Source organism: Protopterus annectens, chromosome 13.part0 (genome assembly GCF_019279795.1).
Source record: "Protopterus annectens isolate FY-2018-M chromosome 13.part0, PAN1.0, whole genome shotgun sequence".
NCBI lineage: Eukaryota > Metazoa > Chordata > Ceratodontiformes > Protopteridae > Protopterus > Protopterus annectens.
The window spans coordinates 968,550,591-968,569,894 of NC_056747.1; the positions used below are offsets into that span (position 1 = coordinate 968,550,591).

Genomic DNA, 19,304 nt, shown 5'->3' on the forward strand with positions numbered 1-19,304 from the left:
AAGAGTCACATGCAATATTATTAGATTTGGTAAGTTTGGAGACATAACAGGAGTAGAGTGAGTCACCAGCAGTATTATTGGATTTGGTAAGTTTGGAGACATAGCAGTAGTAGAGTGAGTTACCAGCAGTATTATTAGATTTGGTAAGTTTGCAGATAGAGCAGAAGTAGAGTGAGTCATCAGCAGTATTATTAGATTTGGTAAGTTTGGAGACATAGCAGGAGTTGAGCAAGTCACCAGCAGTATTACTAAATTTGGTGATTTATTTTGAGAGCATAGTTCCCTAGCTGGGGAATAATATTTTGTGCTATTTTGAAGTAGTGGGCAGTTTTCTAGTTTATATAGTAAGTAATGGGTGATAAGTAGTTATGAGTAGGCAAGATATTGGCTCTTGCCACTATAGTTATTTTAAGGCTATGCAGTGGTGAGTTTTTTCGTAGACAGACTTGGTGGCACATTTAGCAGTTCTATTGTAACAGCTGTTTAATTTCATTGTTTAGGTGCTGTGAAGGATAGGACAGATATAAAGAAGAGATGGTAATAAGTAGGCTGTGCAGTGGGGGTTTTTTTTGCTTTTTTTGTGAAGTCAGTGAGATCTTGTTTATTTTTGTATACTAAACCAAGTTTCTGGTTGGTATTTTTAACAGCCTGAAAAATGTGTAGATCAGACTATAGATGTTCATCTATTGCAGCTCCCGGTAGCTTGGATTGTTGTACTATGTCTATTCTGGTGTTATCTTTGAAGAGCTGTTTGAAAGATTGTTTTTGATGTGAGAAATGTTTTGTAGATCCTGTGGAACATAACAAAGATGATAAATGGATAGAAGAAGTAAAAGAAAGAATAAGAAGTTTAAAGGTACAGGATATGAAATGGGATGAAGTAACAGCCAGAGGGATTGAAACAAAGTTAAGAAAAGCCTCTTATTAGAAAACCTCAGGCCCAGATGCAATACCTAACTTTTGGTTAAAAGTATTAACATCTTTGAACGAAGATTTAGCCATGAGTAAGAACCTTTTTATCTGTGCACCCTGAACAGACACCAGCTTGGTTAACAACATGAAAAACAATGTTCCTTCTTAAGAGTGAAATTGCAAACTACCCTGAAAATTATAGACCAATAACTTGCCTACCAAAAACTATACACTGGAATTGATGCTGGCGGAGTTTATAGTCATTTAGAAGAAAACTCAATTATGGCAATAGAACAAATGTGCAATAAAATAAAGTCATATGGAACAAAGGATCATTTGTTGTTAAATAAAGTCATAGTGGAGAACTATAAAAAAGGGGACGAATGTTAAGTATGGTATGGATTGACTACAAAAAAAGCATTTGATAGTATCCCACATTCATGGAAAAAAAGAGTGCTTAAAAATGTATAAGATACACCCACACTGCTCGACTACATTACAGTGACCATGAAACAGTGGCAGATCGCTTTGCAATTAAGCCATGATAAAGGATGAATTACTATTCCAGGGATAAAAATTCAAAGGGGGATATTCCAAGGTGACTCTCTGTCACCGCTGCTATTCTGTTTTGCCCTTTACCCATTAAGCTGTCTACTTAACAGCTTAGGCCATGTCTATAATTTGGCTCCTAGAAAACAACTAAGTGTAAAGACTTCTCGTCTTCTCTTTGTCCATGATTTACAACTGTATAGCTCATCAGATAAGGAACTGAAAGCACAACTGCAAATTGACAAAACTTTTTCAGATGATGCAAGAATGTCATTTGGTCTTGATAAATGTGTAAAAGCAACCTTTAAAGCAAGAAAACTGCAGCACCAAGAAAACTTCAGTTTGGGGCAAGAATGTAACATAAAAGAACTTGAGCAAGAGGGAGTGTATAAATATATGAGAATTGATGAAGGATCAACAATAAAACATGAACAGATGCAAATAAAACTTAGTAAGGAATACTTTATAAGACTTAAATTACTCCTTAAAACAGCGATGACATCTAGGAACAAAATTCAAGCTATAAACCAGTTTGCTCTTCTTGTCCTAACTTACAGTTTTGGAGTGACTGACTGGCCCCAAAATGTGTTGGATAGACTGCACAGGAAAACAAGAAGGATGATTCATGCTCGCCAAATAATTTATAAGAATCAATGCATACCAAGACTATATATTCCCCATTCCGAAGGAGGTATGGGCCTCCTTGAAATTGATTAAATATATAGATTTGTAATTATGGGACTGCACACATATCTGCTGATCTCACAAGACCCAAATATAGTGAAAGTTTTGAAACATGCGGAGAATAAATGTAAGATGACTTTCCTGCTTAGTCTAGCAGAAGCATACTGGTAGCAAGCAGGAATGGAACAAACCAGACATAGATATAAATCAGGCAGCAAATTAATGTGCCAAAAAACAACAGAAAGAATATAAGGTGAGTGACTAGATGAGAAGGCAAGAAATGTGGAAAATGCATAAATATAGTTGCAAGTATAGAAAACTTCTGGAAGAACCTCATGTTGATCAGGATTGAATGCAACAATGGTTAAGGAGAGGTGAACTCAAACCAAGAGATGAAAGGTTAATATTGGTGGCCCAAGAAAGTGGGCTATGTACACATTGGTTTACAAAGTCCATTGAACATGTGGGAGAAACAGACAAATGTAGGTTTTGTAAAACAGAACTGGAAACAGTTGCACACCTTGTTGCTGGTTGTGATATACTAATGGCAGAAGGACTGTATACTGAAAGGCATAATAATGTGACAAGACTGTTGCACTGGGGATTGTGCAAACATTATAATACTGAAGTTGCTGAAAAACACTGGAAACATGAGCCACAAAGCATCATAGAAAATGATGAAGTCTACATCACATGGGATCACCCATTACCAACAGTTCAAAAGATAGATGCTAGAAAACCAGATATAGTGGTCCATGAAAAGAAGGCAAAAGTAGCATTGATCATTGAAATCGGCACACCCACTGACTACAGTGTCTTGCATACAGAGAGACACAAAGACATAAAATATTAGGATTTGCAGAAATGAGAGCAATATGGAAGAAAGATACATACACAGTTCCAATAGTAGCAGGAGTAACATGTCTTATAAAAAAGACTCTACAATCTTATTTAGATATTTTACCAGTACATGTAACTCCAGACAAATTGCAGAAGGAGTCATTACTGGGCACATTGCGGGTGCTGTGAAGAGCACTTTTGACTGACATCAAAGATTGAAACAATACTAATTTCATGAACTTTAATCATACTTTGACTTAGTAATGGGGTCCATTCCCATCATGGTATTAGAAATGCAAAAGTTTGTAGAAATTAAAAAAGGAAACCATTACCTTTATGTCATACAATTGCAGGTCGAAACAGTGAACGCTCCGGCAAAAATAAAAATTGTTTTAGTTTTTGGTGATTTTGATTATTTTAGATTCAATCTAAAATGATTGTTCTTTCTTTGCTCACTCTTATGAGTGTTCGATGTTTGAGGTGTGTGTGTGTGTGTGTGTGTGTGTGTGTGTGTGTGTGTGTGTGTGTGTGTGTGTGTGTGTGTGTGTGTGTGTGTGCTTGTCTGTGTATAGCTATATATGTGTGTGTGTGTGTGTGTGTGTGTGTGTGTGTGTGTGTGTGTGTGTGTGTGTGTGTGTGTGTGTGTGTGTGTGTGTGTGTGCACATATGTATATATAAAATTTAGCAGCAGTTCACCAAAGTGTTTGAGTTTTTTTCTTCAGTACTTTATCAGTTGTCACTGCCTTGTAAATAACTTTTTTGTGATGTATATCCAGCTTGGACTTTAGGAATGTATCACTGCCTTCTAAATAATTTTTCTTCTATTATTTATATATTTTTTTTAATTCGTTATCTCTCATGATTTCTCCCGCAAGATTCTCCCGTAAGACGTTGTCCTGTTCGATTCTCAGCTAAAGCGTCTTCTGTGTGGAGACATGCGTGAATGGGCGTACCTTTGTTGAAGGTTGTATGTCAGGGCTGGCAACTCGGTATGTAAAAATCTACTGCCAATCATTAGCGGACCGGAGTTCCGCTGTGGCGACCCCTAACCAGGAAAAGCTGGAAGATACAACAATCTCTCATGATTTCTAAGTTGTTATGTAAACAACTGTGTTGTCTGTAAAGTGTACTGTATCTGTAGTTGCAGCTATCTGTTTTTGTGGAGATTTTCTCCCTGGGCCTCTACTGAAAATGGACATATACCCAGTTAGACTAGCCTGGTTAACAAATGTAAAATAACCCTATTGCATCACCAGACCACTAAGATCCAGCAACAAAAATCACTTGCAGATCACTAAAGCCAATAACTCTGCTGGTGAAGCACTATTCTCTTGCGCCATAGCCAAATTATGGAACTCCCTTCCACCCACAATTACCTCTGTACCATCATGCACCCACTTCAAATCTTTACTAAAAGTGCACCTAAAAACATGCTGGCTATGCCCTTGCAACTCCCACTCTAATATCACCCACCCCATTCAACCACTACCTTGCTTTCCACTCCACTAACTACCTTGATTATAGCAAGCTCAGATGCTCATAAGCCTAGTACTTGTTATACAGCAGGAACTTCTTATTGTAACATTTATTAATGTCTGTTATGTACTTTGCAGATAAAGATTCTAGTTGTCTACTGATGTACTATGTTCTTCATCTGTAAATATGTTTGTAATTAACTGCTATGTTAAATTGTTAATCACTATGTAATTCAATGTAACTACTGTATGTTTATTTTAACTGTGGAGCTTTTCTCCCCAGACCTCCACTGAAAATGGACCTATGTCCAGTCAGACACTCCCAGTCAACAAATGTAAATAAATAAATACATTTCGCAGGGGGGCAAGCCCCCCTGCATCCCCCACACCCCCTTCTTAGATATACCAACTGTGAGATTGCACTACAATGGGGGTGAGGGAAATCTCCCATTCCGCGCTGTATGCAGAAGCGCACAATTGGAGAATTTCCGTTCCTCTGCTATAGTGCGGTCACGCAGCTAATATATTTAAGCAGGGAGAGTGCAGGGGGACTCGGCCCCCTGCAAACATGTAAGCTTGTTTTTTTTCTTCCCCTTCTCTTCCCTTCACAATTTTGAGTTACTGAAAACTCGAGGTTCTGGGCTCGAGCTTATGAATTTCGAGCTTTCAGTAACTCGATCTTGTGAAGGGGAACCATATATATATATATATATATATATATATATATATATATATATATATATATATGTGTGTGTGTGTGTGTATGTATGTATATCAAATCTGAGACAGTCATAGCACTACAGTGGTTAAAGGGTTAATTCTCCACTCCCCACTGTTCACAATCTCACAAGGAAAAAATAAAACTGGCAACGTGTAATCACTGATTTTTTGATCAGCTGTACTTTCTTTTTTCCTGAATGATGTTGTTTCTTGACCACCTCAACAATACACATACATAAGAGAGAGATCTATGTATATATATATATATATATGTATATATATAGGCTAGTAGAGGGGGGGCTTTTTATTTATTTATTTTTATTTTCATCCACTATCTAAGACATACGGCAACAGCAAATATATATAGTAAAACAGTCTTATCGATAGAAAAAGTTAGCACAAAATTATGATGAATAGGTATGTTTTATAGAGGCAGAACAATAAAAGGGTATTGTATTTAACCATTCCATGTGTTACTGAAAGCATAACATGTTGTCCAGATTTTCATAGAATGTCCAGATTTTTTTTTGCCTCATATTTTTGACCAGTTCATCATAACATTTTTGTTTTTCTGTCAAATCACTGAGGATTGGAGTCACTAAGTGGTGACATACATTTGAGTTTCAGACTTCATACCATTCAGAAAATGCATTCTAACACAAGCCCTGTTATTGCAGCAACTTTCTAAATGTATACATTCGCTACAACCTCCCCCATCCAAATACATCGCTGTGAATGCCTAAAAAAATCTCAGTTGGCCAGAACTACCACTACTACTTCAACTCAATCAACTATCACTAGCCCACAAAATAATACACAACTCTGAAAACACCCCAGTCCTGCAAATTCTTTTGCAACCCTATACAACTGCTAGGCCCTTGAGGTCTAGCACACAAAACCTCCTCAAAGTAACCAAATATAACAGTGAAGCCGGTAAGTCTGTCTATAGCCACTGCATAGCAAAAACCTGGAACTCCCTTCCTGCCCACGTAACTGACAACAAATCCCCATCACAGTTCAAGAAACTTGTTAAAACTCATTTTTTGAATAATTAACTGTGCTCATGTATCCCCCCTGGCTAATGTCTCATTAGAACACTTCACCTATCTTAAGTAACTCTGCTAAGCCAACCAATCGTAGTACTGTACCCTCTTAGGACTGTTAATCTACTGCTCATCCCATCTCTCTAGGAGTTAGGGAAAACTACCCCAGCAATGCTGAGCTTCCCATAAGCAACTAAAACCAGGAGAAGACATATTGTAAATCATTTTGTTATCCTTCTCAACTAAAGCTAGGCGAAGACATATAGTGAATCAGTTTATCCTTCTCAACTATAGCGAGCATCATCTGCTCTCTCAGAGCCTTATTCTACATCTCTCTGCTTTTTACTCTGATAGTAAATCTGTCATAGGAATCCTAAACTTGGAATATCTTCTAAAATTTAATATTATATTGTAGAGAATGAATGTATCCTGTCTATTAGTTAATATGCATGTCAAAGTCTCTTCTTAGGTTTATAGATTAGTACTAAGCTAACTACCCTTGCGAGCCATTTTAAGCCTAGCCAGTTATCCCTTGTGAGACTCAAACCCTACACCTTATGCTTGTAAAGCAAACACCTTAACCATTAGGCCACCCTCCCAGCCCAACAGCTCTTAATGGAAATTGTATGTCAAAAGTCTGTTCTTAAAGCTACGTTTTGTAAAAAATTTTCTCTTGGAGCTTTTCTCCCCGGGCCTCCACTGAAAATGGACCTGTAATCCAGTGGACTCTCCCGGTCAACAAATGTAAAATAAATAAATAAATACAAGCAATATTTAAAAGCTGTCCCTATTTTGGATCTTTGCCTCCCCCTATTATTTTAGGCTTTTTTATAGAAATTTTGTGCTAAGTCGTTGACAGGTATGAAGCATAGACATACAAGAGGAAAGAGACAAAATAGAAACGTTCAAAGATTCAAGAATAACAGTAACATACATATCCTTATTAATAGCATAGTTACATGTAATCATAAGCCGTAAATATATGGAGTTATGAAGCAAGGCAGTAATAATAAACAGCATCCTAACTCATATCCTTGGAACAAACACATATTTTCATCAGGTGATTAGATTTTAACCTTTTCGTAGTAAATGAGGGCTATATTATTTAGCATTTCCCTTGAGACTGCAGAAAAGGATGATGATTATAATCAAAACACATTAATGTGATTTAAAATTAGGGAAAAAAAACTACAATACTGAGTCTGGGTGGCATAGTTTTGCAGTTTTTAGCTTTGCTAGGAAACAGTGCTTGGTGTGCCCATGTGGGTTTTCACCTAGTGCTTCCAGCTGATTCTCGTAGCCTTAAGATGTATGTGAATTGGTAATTCCCCATAGCGACCACTGATGTGTGCTGCTGTGCATATGCATGTGTGTACATAGGTTCATAGGAGGTTACCAGGCTAATGGCCCTAAGACCTTTACAAGAATGTCCATGTTATACCCATGTTCCCTAATTGACCTTGGTTAGATGGTCGTTATTCGCAGAGTGAGTCTATGATCAGCACCAACTCCCCTGTCCATGAGGGACATAATTGCCACCCCCAGGATAAATTTATGGTCTCCCATCCAATTGTCTAGGTTGTGCCTGAATAGGGTAATTGAGAAGCTGTATTTCACTTGAATGTGGACTGCATATCTCTCAACCTCTTAGAAGAAGAAATCTGGACAAAACTATAAATAACAGGGGGACATAGGTCCAAAAATAGGGACATTTTTTAAGTACTGCTCTTACAATCTTAGAAAGTAGATAGAACAACAATTGTTGCATTAGCATGGGTTTTCTGAAGGGTATGTGGTCTGAAACTCAGATGTCTGTCATTATTTTCTGACTTAAATCTTCAATGATTTGGTAGAAAACAGCAAATTTATGAAAAATGTACCAAAAATATGAAGTAAAAATCTGGACATTCTATGAAAATCTGTACAGCTGAGAGGTATATTATTTCAGAGTTTATTCCAGAGGAGTGGCGGTCTCTGAGAGGTGTATCTGTCTGATGGACTGGTACTCCATTCACAATCAGTTTCTCTGCTTCATGTCCTTTGAGTGCAGGGATAGGTTTTGGCCTCCCCTCTAACCCTAAATTAGGTCAAGGAGATCATTTAGGAATAATTCTATCCTAGATAGTAGATCCTTACTGTATATATGAAGTACGTACATGGTTTTACATGTGTTAATTGTCTTACTTTTGTGATTTTTGTTAGTGTATTATGTAGTTAAAGCACTTATGTGGCTTGTATCTGTGTCAGAAGTGCTTCGTTATCACTGTCCTAGTTTAGTTTTAAGAACTTCTCACAAATTTATGTTTATGCAGTCAAATTACTGTATGTTTATTATTTTTGCCATTTGGCCTCAAATCATGGCTGAAGGGCTCAGTAGACCATCTCACCTACCCAGTTATCTAACTAACAAATAAATATGTAGTCATTTAAATAAATAACAATGTAATCAGAAGATGAAGTAAAAAAGGAATACTGAGTCACTGATTTGGTAATTTGAAATGAACAACTTTATATTAGTTGATTGTGTAGACTGTACTGGAAAATCTCATTCATATAGGAAAATCCTACTTTGAAATGGTGACATCCCTGTGTTTTATCACTGTACTTTGTTAAACATGTAAATTTACTTTGAAAACTGAACTCACATAGCCCAGCATCCTGCGTGTGATAAGCCATCTCATTTGTCTACATATGCATTCAGAGTCCTACTGAGTATTGGGACTGGTTGATTTGTACGCTCACCTGTATGAGTTTCTTGTGTTTTCTCAATAGATGAATAGAATTTTTTATATTTTATTTTATTTTACATTTGTTGACCGGGCTAGTCTAGCTGGATATATGTCCATTTTCAGTAGAGGCTCGGGGAGATAAGCTCCAACATTAAAAAAAAATGAAAATAAAATACAATTACATAAAGAAATACATATGTAATTTTCATATAAAAACATTAAGACTATAGACATAGTTATGAAATATTAAAATGCAGTACTTAGAAAAATAAACAACAAATTATTGTTATATGTGACTTACATATAATGCTATTATTATGTACAGTGAATGAGGATGCAGGAAAGTAAGAAGAGGAGGCAGGTTTGTTTTTTTTTTTTTTTTTTTATAGATAGTAGGAAGGATATATAGATCAGTGGATGCAAAAATGAAGTGGATGTAGGGTTCTAAGGATGTGGAATTTTGTCAGGGGTCAAGAAATAAAGGTTAGTCAGGATTAGTACAGGGGCACATCCATTTTGTTTTAAGGTAGAGCTTGAGTTTCTTTTTAAAGAGAGATTTTGCTTTGTCAATATTTACATGAAGTTTGTGTGCAGATCTTAGGGACTGTAGTTTATGATAGGGGTAAATAAGAGTAGATAGTATAGGTGTTTTGTCAGGTTGATGACGAATTTGATTGGCAATGCCTAGTTGATTAATTTTTAATTGCTGCTGAAGTTCTAGCCAGCCTAGTTGTTTTAGATTAATACAGTGGTGGGTTCTAAAAGGGTTGCCTGTGGCAAATTTGGCTATTTTGTGGTAGGAGTTTGCTAATTTCAAAATATTCTTTTTTGATAAGTTAGTAAATATGGGAGAGGCATACAGAAGTGGTGTGATAAGGTGCAAGTGGGCTATAGTTTTTCTAGATTCTGGAGTGAGGAAAGGTTTGATTCTGTAAAGAGAGCCTATTTTTTTGTTTATCGTTTTCACTGTGTTGTTTATATGGGTGTCAAAGTTAAGGTTATTGTCAATGGTAATGCCTAGTAGTTTGGTTGTAGGATCTTGTGATATAGGTGTGCCATTTTTGGATGTTATAGCAAAGTCTATGTGGGGAGATTTACTGGAAGGTGTGAAGAGGAGCAGTTTAGTTTTTTTTGGGGTTAAGTAGTAGACAGCGTTGAGAGAACCATTCTTCTACAGAATTAAATATATGTTGTATGAGGGAGTGAAGATGTGATACAGATGTGGCTGAGCAAATTAATGTAGAATCGTACTGAGGCATGTTGAGCTGAACATAAGAAATCATATCCTTTCTTTCTTTGGAGCAGTGTATAGTAAAATGTCTACTTCATGAAAGTTTGTAGTTCATAATGTAGCAAAAGGTTCCTGACCCAGAGACTCCCCATACTCTGGAATAGACTGCCCATACATGTCAAGCAGAGCACCTCATTGGCCCTCTTCAAAAGGAACCTTGATGATTGGATGGGAGATAGGAAATTCACCCCTGGGATCATGTCAGTCACTCTGCTAGACAGGGGCCCAGAGAAGTAAATATTGTGGGAAAAAAATTCCAGGGAATTGTTATGGCTAGGCTTGCATAGGCCTTAGGGCCGATAGCCTAGTACCAACCTATGAACCTATGAACCTATGAAAATAAAATAAATACTTCCTTAGGCTTTGCAAGCTGAACCAAAATGTACTGCTGTTCTTTTCTGAAGCTTCATTCTCTCCACAAAGAAATGCTAAGAGCAATACATTCACTTATTAACAAAATACAATTCACTAAAGAAAATATGTCACTGAATATTTCTATGAAGTACTATAGAAAGTGAAAGTTTCATTCCTTTCATTAACTTCTATTTATTTCTGCATTTATTCAGAATTTCTTAACAAGATTAGTTTGCCTAGTCAGACAGCCTTTGAACCCATGGCCCAGGCTGTAAGCAAGGCAGCACATACATTATGTATAATGGTTATGTAAATACAGAGGGACCATTTTGATATGCCGAGGGCTAGGACAGAAAGACTATAAAAGTGGAAGTATATACTAAATCTGACATTGGTGTACCTCTGAGTATTTTCTAAAGTTCCAAGGTACAGTCATATTGATATCTCAGAGGATGCAGGCAGCAGTATTTGCAAGGGGTTACAGTGTGTTTTCAAATTTGCTCTATATTATTTGAAATTGTACGTTTTTGAATTGCAGGACTCACGTGTGGGTTTTATGCATCCAGAAACTGACAAATGTTATGTGACACATCATAAAATAATTACACATTGCGATTGTATACAGTAAATAAAAAAAGTACAGCTTGTACAATAAGGATAATAATGACATGGGTTTATAGGCTGTTATTAGGTAATAAGTGTAGCATGTTACAGCCTAGACACTGCAGCCCAACAGATACACCCATCTACTTACCCCCCTGTCCTTTACGGATTGTGCTGGTAGGCCTGTAGCAGTTTTTCGGTTTCTCATCCATCCACCTAAGTTAGATTTGAAGAGAGTGAGGAACATGAGCATCATTGCCTTACTTGTCAATGAGTCTTGATTGTATGAGGTTTCAGCAAATTAAATTCACCAGTCTTTAAGTTAGTAATCAGTATTTGATGTGCAAAATTCACTGCCACTGAGGTTTGTATTGCACCTTCACTGAAGCATAGTAAGGATGGGGCAAAAGGGCAACCACCCTGGATGCAAGGTGTTAAGGGGCGTGATTGGCAGATTCTTTTTTTTTTTTTGTTTTTTTTGCTTCTCACAAAAATGTGAGGCCAGAGCAGTAGAGTATGAGGGAGTCCTCCTTAAGAGAGAAATGAGAAGTGTCACCTTGGTGGACAAAGTTTTTTTCACCTCAACCAAGTATTGGCAAACTCCAAATAAGCCACCCACAACTCTGCCAGAAGTGATAAATGTGTGTGATCTGTTCTCTCTCTCTCTCTCCTTTTTTTTGGTTTTTTTTGTTTTTTTTTGTTGTTGTATTTGCGTGATAGTGGCGTTGCTATATTTAACTAAGGGGACTATAAATAATGCAGGTGATATTGCTCCCTGTGGCTGAAGCTTTGTTCATTTTTCTTGTCCATTTCAGACTTCAGTTATTTAAAACAGAGGGAGACACAAAGGATCAATGAATCTGTATTTATGAATACTATCACCTCTAGAGAATAGTACATCAGAAGAATAAATATTAGGTAAATATTTATTTGTTTGTCTGTTTATTCAAATTTGTTAACGGGTAGAGCACTGATCACAAATGACCAATTTCAGTCTTAGTCCACAAAAAAAGCATTATAAAGTTTGAGAATTTAAGAGATTTATTACAAAAGGTAAAATATATAAGTATACATTTGTTTAGAATAACATGAATTATATACAGTAATTGAGGTAAACATACAGAGTCATAGAAACATGTGAGTAGGTTGCATTGCTACATACAGTTACTGTATATACTCACAGTATATCTTTTAACAGAAGATTGTATAGATGGCTGTGATTGCTTACAGTACAGACCTAGAGTTTGAAGGGCTTTAGCAGTGCATTAGTATGACAAGGGTTTAGGGTATGGAGGGGCTAAAGCAGAATGAATACGGACAGTGTCAGTAAGTTGGAGTGTATGGCTTGATTACTTCATGTCATCTGTGATGTTACACTGGCATTTTAACATTTTCAGGAGGTGCATTTTTAGATGATGATGGAATTTTGTGTAAGAGTATGTGTCTTTAAGTGGAGTTTGTATGCAGTCCCACATTTTGTGACCTAGAACAGAGATGCAGTGATTTGTATATTAGAGTTCAGTTTGATGGGGTCTGTAATGCTATTGCAGAATAGTCAAGGTTTCTAAAGTTGTAGGTTGGGGAATTTCATATTTGTCTGGAAGCTAAAGGGAGAGAAAGCTTGGTTTTATAGTGGTCTGAACAGTTGTGATCAGAGAACAAGGTCTGCCCTTTGTTTGACAAGAAGCCTCAGGTGGGAGGTTGGCATAATGGTTAAGGTGTTTACTTTACAAACACAAGGTGCAGGGTTTAATTCTCACATGGGGTAATTGACTAGGCTTAAAATGGCCCACAGGAGGAGTTAGCCTAGTACTAATCTATCAACACAACCACACTTACTCACTGTTTAGCTTTCCATAGTGTCTTGCAATGGAGTTCTTCTTTTGCTGAGTGGGTGATGAACCTGCTTATTTAATTAGTAAGTGTTTTCAGTGACAATGTGATTTCATTTTGAGGCATATATTGTTAAAGGAAGGCAGTATTATATATGAGATAGTAAAATTCCTTTTCCTGTTGTGATTCTGGAGGTTTTTGACAGGAAAGGAGACATTTTGTTACAGCAAAGAAAAAAGTAAGTGTTCATTATTTTTGTTTTATTCATCGATTTTTCCAGAAGGTCATAGGAAGCCATCACCTATTTCAATTTCAGTATAGCACACAGAGGCCAGAAAGCAGAGAACTAAACCTGGAAGGGATGCTAAGGAAATCACATCCCACAGACATACACACACACACACACACACACACACACACACACACACACACACACACACACACACACACACACACATGCACATACACACACACATACATGCACACACTCACTCACCCACACACCACATACATATGTCTATAGGACTGCGAGTTCACCTAAAGCATGTCTTTAGATGTGGTAGGAAGATAGCACACCAGGTGAAAACCCATATTTATACAGGAGAGATATATAAACTCATCAGAACAGGTACCCTAGCTGGAAATCAAGGAATCAAATGACAGAATAAATTTCTCTGAGTCCCAGCAAGCAGTGGGTGCAAGGAAAAGTAGTCATGGCCATGCTGACAGATCACTGCAGAATACAACACACACACACACACACACACACACACACACACACACACACACACACACACACACACACACACACACCTCTGTACTTCTTTGCTCAAAAATGTGGGGCAAAGCCAAAACTAATAGGGGAACAAAGGCCCAAATTCAAAGACAAAATTTAAGTACTACCATAATTTATTGAAATATTTAATAGAACAGCAGGTTTTGTCTCAACGTGTAGTTTTTGAACAACAATAAGAAGAAAAGTCTAATGGTCTAATATGTGGAATTATTGACTGACTATAATAACCGGTGATTTATCAGAAAATCAAAAAGTTTATTAGGGACAGAGAAAAAATATGAGGCAAAATCAGGGATATTCTTCAAAATCAAATACAGTTGAGAGGTATGCATGCATGCATGCACACATAAGCACGCTCAAACACCATGTGCATGCATATACACACATGCACATGCACACAGACACACCCACACATGTTGACATCTTTGGATATCTTTTAGATATATAAGGAAACAAGAAACTCATGAAGGACATAAAAATACTGCAGTAATACATAAAGTACAGGGATAAGGAAGAGGAAAAATACTTGCTAAGTGGCAAAATAACTGTTTTGAAGGTCTGTTACTGTAACCATTATCTGTGCCCTTTCTTTTACTTTATAAAACAGTTTATTTTTTGTTGACACATAATATACTGCCCAGTTAAGAAATGTAGTCACAGTCTCATCTTGAGTACAACAGCATTTTGTTTAAAAGTCTTGTAATGGGATTTGACAGACTAATCATAGTTTGGGTATTAAGACTGTGTGTGTTGTTTTGTATAACAGTTGAGCTAATGGTGAAAGCATCTGTGTAAATAGTGTAAATAATTGTGTTGTATGACCTACACCTTATGGTATTAACACTAATGTATAACATACTCCTATGGTCATGTTGTAAAGATCGAATTGTTTTTTGTGTCATATAATTGTAAAAGAAAAAGAAAAATTATTGAAAAAAAAAAGTCTTGTAATGAAATGAAATGTTGAATGTTACACTGAAGCACAAGATATGCCTCCACTGTTTTCAGTCCATGTGACCTTATATGAATTAGATAGTCTGGGTTTTTGTGTGCATCGCAAACAGTAAATGTGATTTTGCAGTTTTACAGTGTGCTTTGTAAGCCATAAACAGCATAAGGTGTGATTAGTAAAATTCTAGCCACCATGTTGTAAACGTGACTTCATTTGTTAGCAAGTAGATAGTTTGACTAATTAAAGTTTCAGTGTCCATAAGAATGTATATTTAATTTGGGTATATAATGGGCCAGTATTACCAGAGCAGTGAGACTTAAGAAGCCATCATTCTGAGTGGTAACCAAGGCATTGTATTAATCTCGGATTAACTTCTACCACGCTTACTCTGCAGAGTTTATAAACCATGCAAGAGGTATCCTCTGCTATAAATCAGACTGTTAATTTATTCCACACATTTTGAGGGTTTATGTTGAATCAGGTACCTGGTAAGCTGCAACAGTCACAAACCTAATTAAACATTGTATTTTGCATCTTTTACCTAGATGGATCCTGTGCAGAAAGCAGTGATAAATCACACATTTGGAATTCCACCACCCCTGAAAAAGAAACAGTATATTTCCTGCCATGTCTGCCACCTGAGATTCAACTCTGCGGTAATCCATATTTTTTACATGCAACTATTTTTTAACAATGCAGTTGCTCATATGATCATTTTTCTAGTAAATATTTCTTCTTTTATTAATTATTTGTTTTGGAAATATATTACATTTTTGATAGCAAACTCGACTGCTAAAAAGATAAACTGTTCATTTTAAAATGTATTTTTATAACATTATTTAGTCTAACTCATTTAGATTTCTCTTTCTACTCCTTACTACAGTAAATTACAAGCCAAAGTAAAATGGTAAGCAGCACTTTTGTAAGACAAGTGTAACACATTTTATTGTCTTTAAACAGAAACTATCTCAAAAATATAGGAATTCAGGAGCTGAACAAAGCATCCCTCAAAAAGACCACATCACAGATAGTGATTCTCATTGCTGCTTCATTTTAAAATAGCAAGCTATTCCATAATCCTGATCCAACATCTTGCCTAAAGTTATGAGTTCAACTGCAAAGCTGTTGATTACATCACCTCTTGGACTGAATGTCTAATACATTTATCAAAAAGTTTGCATGAAAGCATTTAGCTCTTGTCTGTGATCTTGCGTATTTATTACAAAATTTTATAAATGAAAAAATCAAACAATAGCACTTGGAAGAACTAAACCCGACTCCTTGAATAAAAGAGTAAACATTTTATTTAAATCACTCACATAAGTGCATTAACGGACTCACCGCATTTTGTCTAAAAGACAGACTTCATCAGATGCAAAACGCAGGTTTCGTTCTTCCAAGTGTCATTGTTTGATTTTTTTCAGGTTTTGTGTTTTTTGGCACTTTTCCCTCCTTTTATTTGGTTAAAATGTAATGAATATAGATAATTATTCAATTAATTGCTATAAGTGTTTCATATTTAAAATTTATTGTTGTACGTTATGATATATGAGTATGTTTTTTACTATGTCATCTCTGGCAGAGGTCTTAAATAACTCACAGAATCCTTTCCTATTCCTTCTAACTGGTGTCTAGCTATATTTATCAAAGAGCTTATAGCATGTATTTCTGTGATAATGTGATTTTCATAAGTAAAGCAGGCAACAGTATCTGGTAATAATCTGTATTGTGGTTTTTGCAGAGGAGTTGAAAACGCATGCCTCTCAGAGTGTTTCTGCCCACAGTAGTAAGAAGCTAAGTCAGCAGCACTCCAAGCTGCTTTTATTTGATATGATACATTCCTTTTCAGCCTAGAATGTGTCATAGTTACCATGTCTGCACCTGCAAAAAGTTTAAATAAACCTTTTTTATTTAAATTTCCACTAATTATTAAAGCATCACTGACAGGTAACAGTCCTAGTCAAAGCAGCAAAGCTACAGTTGATGAATTCAGAGGAGAAAAATTAAAAGGAAGTATCTTACATAAAACTGATAAAAGGATGTATCTTACATAAAACTGATAAAAGGATGTATCTTACATAAAACTGATACAAAAATTTCCATCACAACCATTTTAGTATGGCTGTGCTTTGTGAAACAAAGAAAGAGACAGAGAATATTTTAGGCCTTATCCTCAAGAAAATGTGTAGGGAACGCAAGAAAATATTTCTGGTTACAAAATTACACTTAACCCAAGATTTGAAAATATTGCTTATTTTTATTTATAAAAACGGACAAGGAAATCTGGCCAGTGAAAAGATCCCTTCCAAATACAAACTGCAATCACAAATAAATTAATGGATAGAATCAGAAAAGCAACTCCACCACAAACATTGTTTCTATCTTAGTGAAAGACTTGGGGCCTAAAACTAACACTGAAGCAAATGATAAATAAAACAACAGTATTAAATTCTGTTTCTGTAATTAGAACTTTCTCCTTTACAAACCAGCATAGTAGAAAATTAGGCACTGTTAAAGCAAGCTTTGTTGACAGCTGGAAAGCCTGTCCTCAATTTCCCTTCTTGTTTTCCATGGTAACTATATAATGAGTCCGAGGGTATAATAAAGACCTTTCATATTCAAGGTACACAAAATATTGAAATAGAAATGTTCTCAACAGTTATGTTCCATAACAAACACTCCATGGTCAACACTCTACATTTTCAGTTCTAGGGAATATATACAGAGAAATAAGCAATTTAAAACACTGCAGTACTTCTTTATTAAAAGGATCAGAGAAAAGGTGGGGAAATAAGAGTAACTCAAGGGGAGTTGGACGAATATTTATGTACATTTTAGATGTTTAAGAAAGTATATCTTATCACGCGGAGATTTCATCTGAAGTCAGTTACATTAAAAGGGAATTTAAAATGTTTCCACTTCATAATATACTTCCATTAAGTAGTTGTCATAATGATGTAAAATGCAAACGAACTTTAATGAAGATACTGCCTTAAAAAACATTGCTTTCCAGTTGTAAAGACTATCAGCCAAATTCAATAAACCCTACACAGTCCTTTTCTACTATGTGTGCATTGCACCGCAAAGTGCAACTGGCAGCATAGAGTTTTAGATTCAGTAAGCGCTGTGTAGAGGTGCGCACCACCACGCAAACAAGGTAAACATTGTGGCATGCTAATTACAGCATAAGCAGCTGAACTGCATGTTAATCAACCAATCCAACACTGTGGAGCTATTTAACAAGCTATAAAGCAACCATGTATACTCAGTGCTGATTTTCCCTGCAAATTCCAAAACCTATTGGAATTCAGTCATGGGAAGGAGTCTACACAGAAAGCTGCTGCTTTAATTCATGTGTATGTGCAACAGGCTGAAACCTATACTGCTGCTGCCAATAGGTCTAGGCCAAGTAGGAGAAGAGTTTTCAGGCACCGTTTAACATTTCACAACCTACATGATGTGGAAATTGTAGAGCACTACAGTGTGGATAAGGATACACTACAGAAACTCTGCAAACTGTTTCATCCTCAACTCAGAGCCAGGGCCAACCAAGGGGAACCCATTCCCGGTGGAGACAAAGGTATGTGTAGCACTTAGAATCTTAGTTACAGGTACCTCTCAGAGACCAACAGGGGACATGCTGGGAGTGTCACAGGCATCAGCAACCAGGATCCTCCATCAGATCCTGAGTGCTATGTTCCAACAAGCCAGTGACCACATCTATTTCCACATACACCTGAGGAGAGGGCCAGAAATATGCAGGAATTCTACCATGTAGCACATTACCTTGATGTACTGGGTGCCATAGATTGCACACATATAGAACTTAAGGCACCACCCAGGGAACAGGGTAGGCTCTACATAACCAGAAGGGGCAACCACTCTATTTACTGCAAGTCATGTGTAATGCCAAGGGAATCATCTTGAATGTGTGTGCTGGCAACCCTGGCAGTTACTATGACTTGCATATCTGGCACACCTGCCAACTATACCAGATGTTCGCTAGGAAGGATATCCCACAGGGTCATTTACTGGGGGATGCAGGTTATGCACTGGAATAGTGGCTGATGACACCCATCAGAAATGCGCACACAACAACTGAAGAAGACCATAACGAGACACACGGTCAAACCAGAAATATCATAGTGTGTGTGTTTGGGCTGCTAAAGTCACACTTCTGGTGCCTAGATACAAATGGGGTAGCCCTGCAGTACAATCCATGGTCATATACTGAAATAGTCACAGTATGTGCCATGCTACACAATATCATCCTGAGAAAACAGCTTCCACAGGATCAGCAAGGGGAATGAGCACACATCTCACCACCAATGCCAAGGTCACCACAGCAACAGGCAGATGAGGGATCAGAGGGAACCCACCAGCTGCTGTGGGTGTAGGCAGATGTAGGTGTGCTCAATATGCCCCTGCATTGCCTAAGAGACAATGTATAGCACACTCACTCACCACCTAGGAGCCTAAAACCTTCCTCCTATGCACATACATACAGTAACATTGATGCAAGG

At 36.9% G+C, this 19,304-nt stretch overlaps 1 protein-coding gene across 1 annotated transcript in view; it reads left to right on the top strand.

Moving 5' to 3' along the window:
* ZNF385C (zinc finger protein 385C) overlaps window positions 1-19,304 on the top strand; it is a 1,443,898-nt gene that overhangs the window by 1,267,598 nt on the left and 156,996 nt on the right. The window contains exon 5 of the mRNA XM_044054735.1: window positions 15,327-15,437. Within this exon, the coding sequence (XP_043910670.1) occupies window positions 15,327-15,437 (111 nt within the window). The remainder of the gene's footprint in view (window positions 1-15,326; window positions 15,438-19,304) is intronic.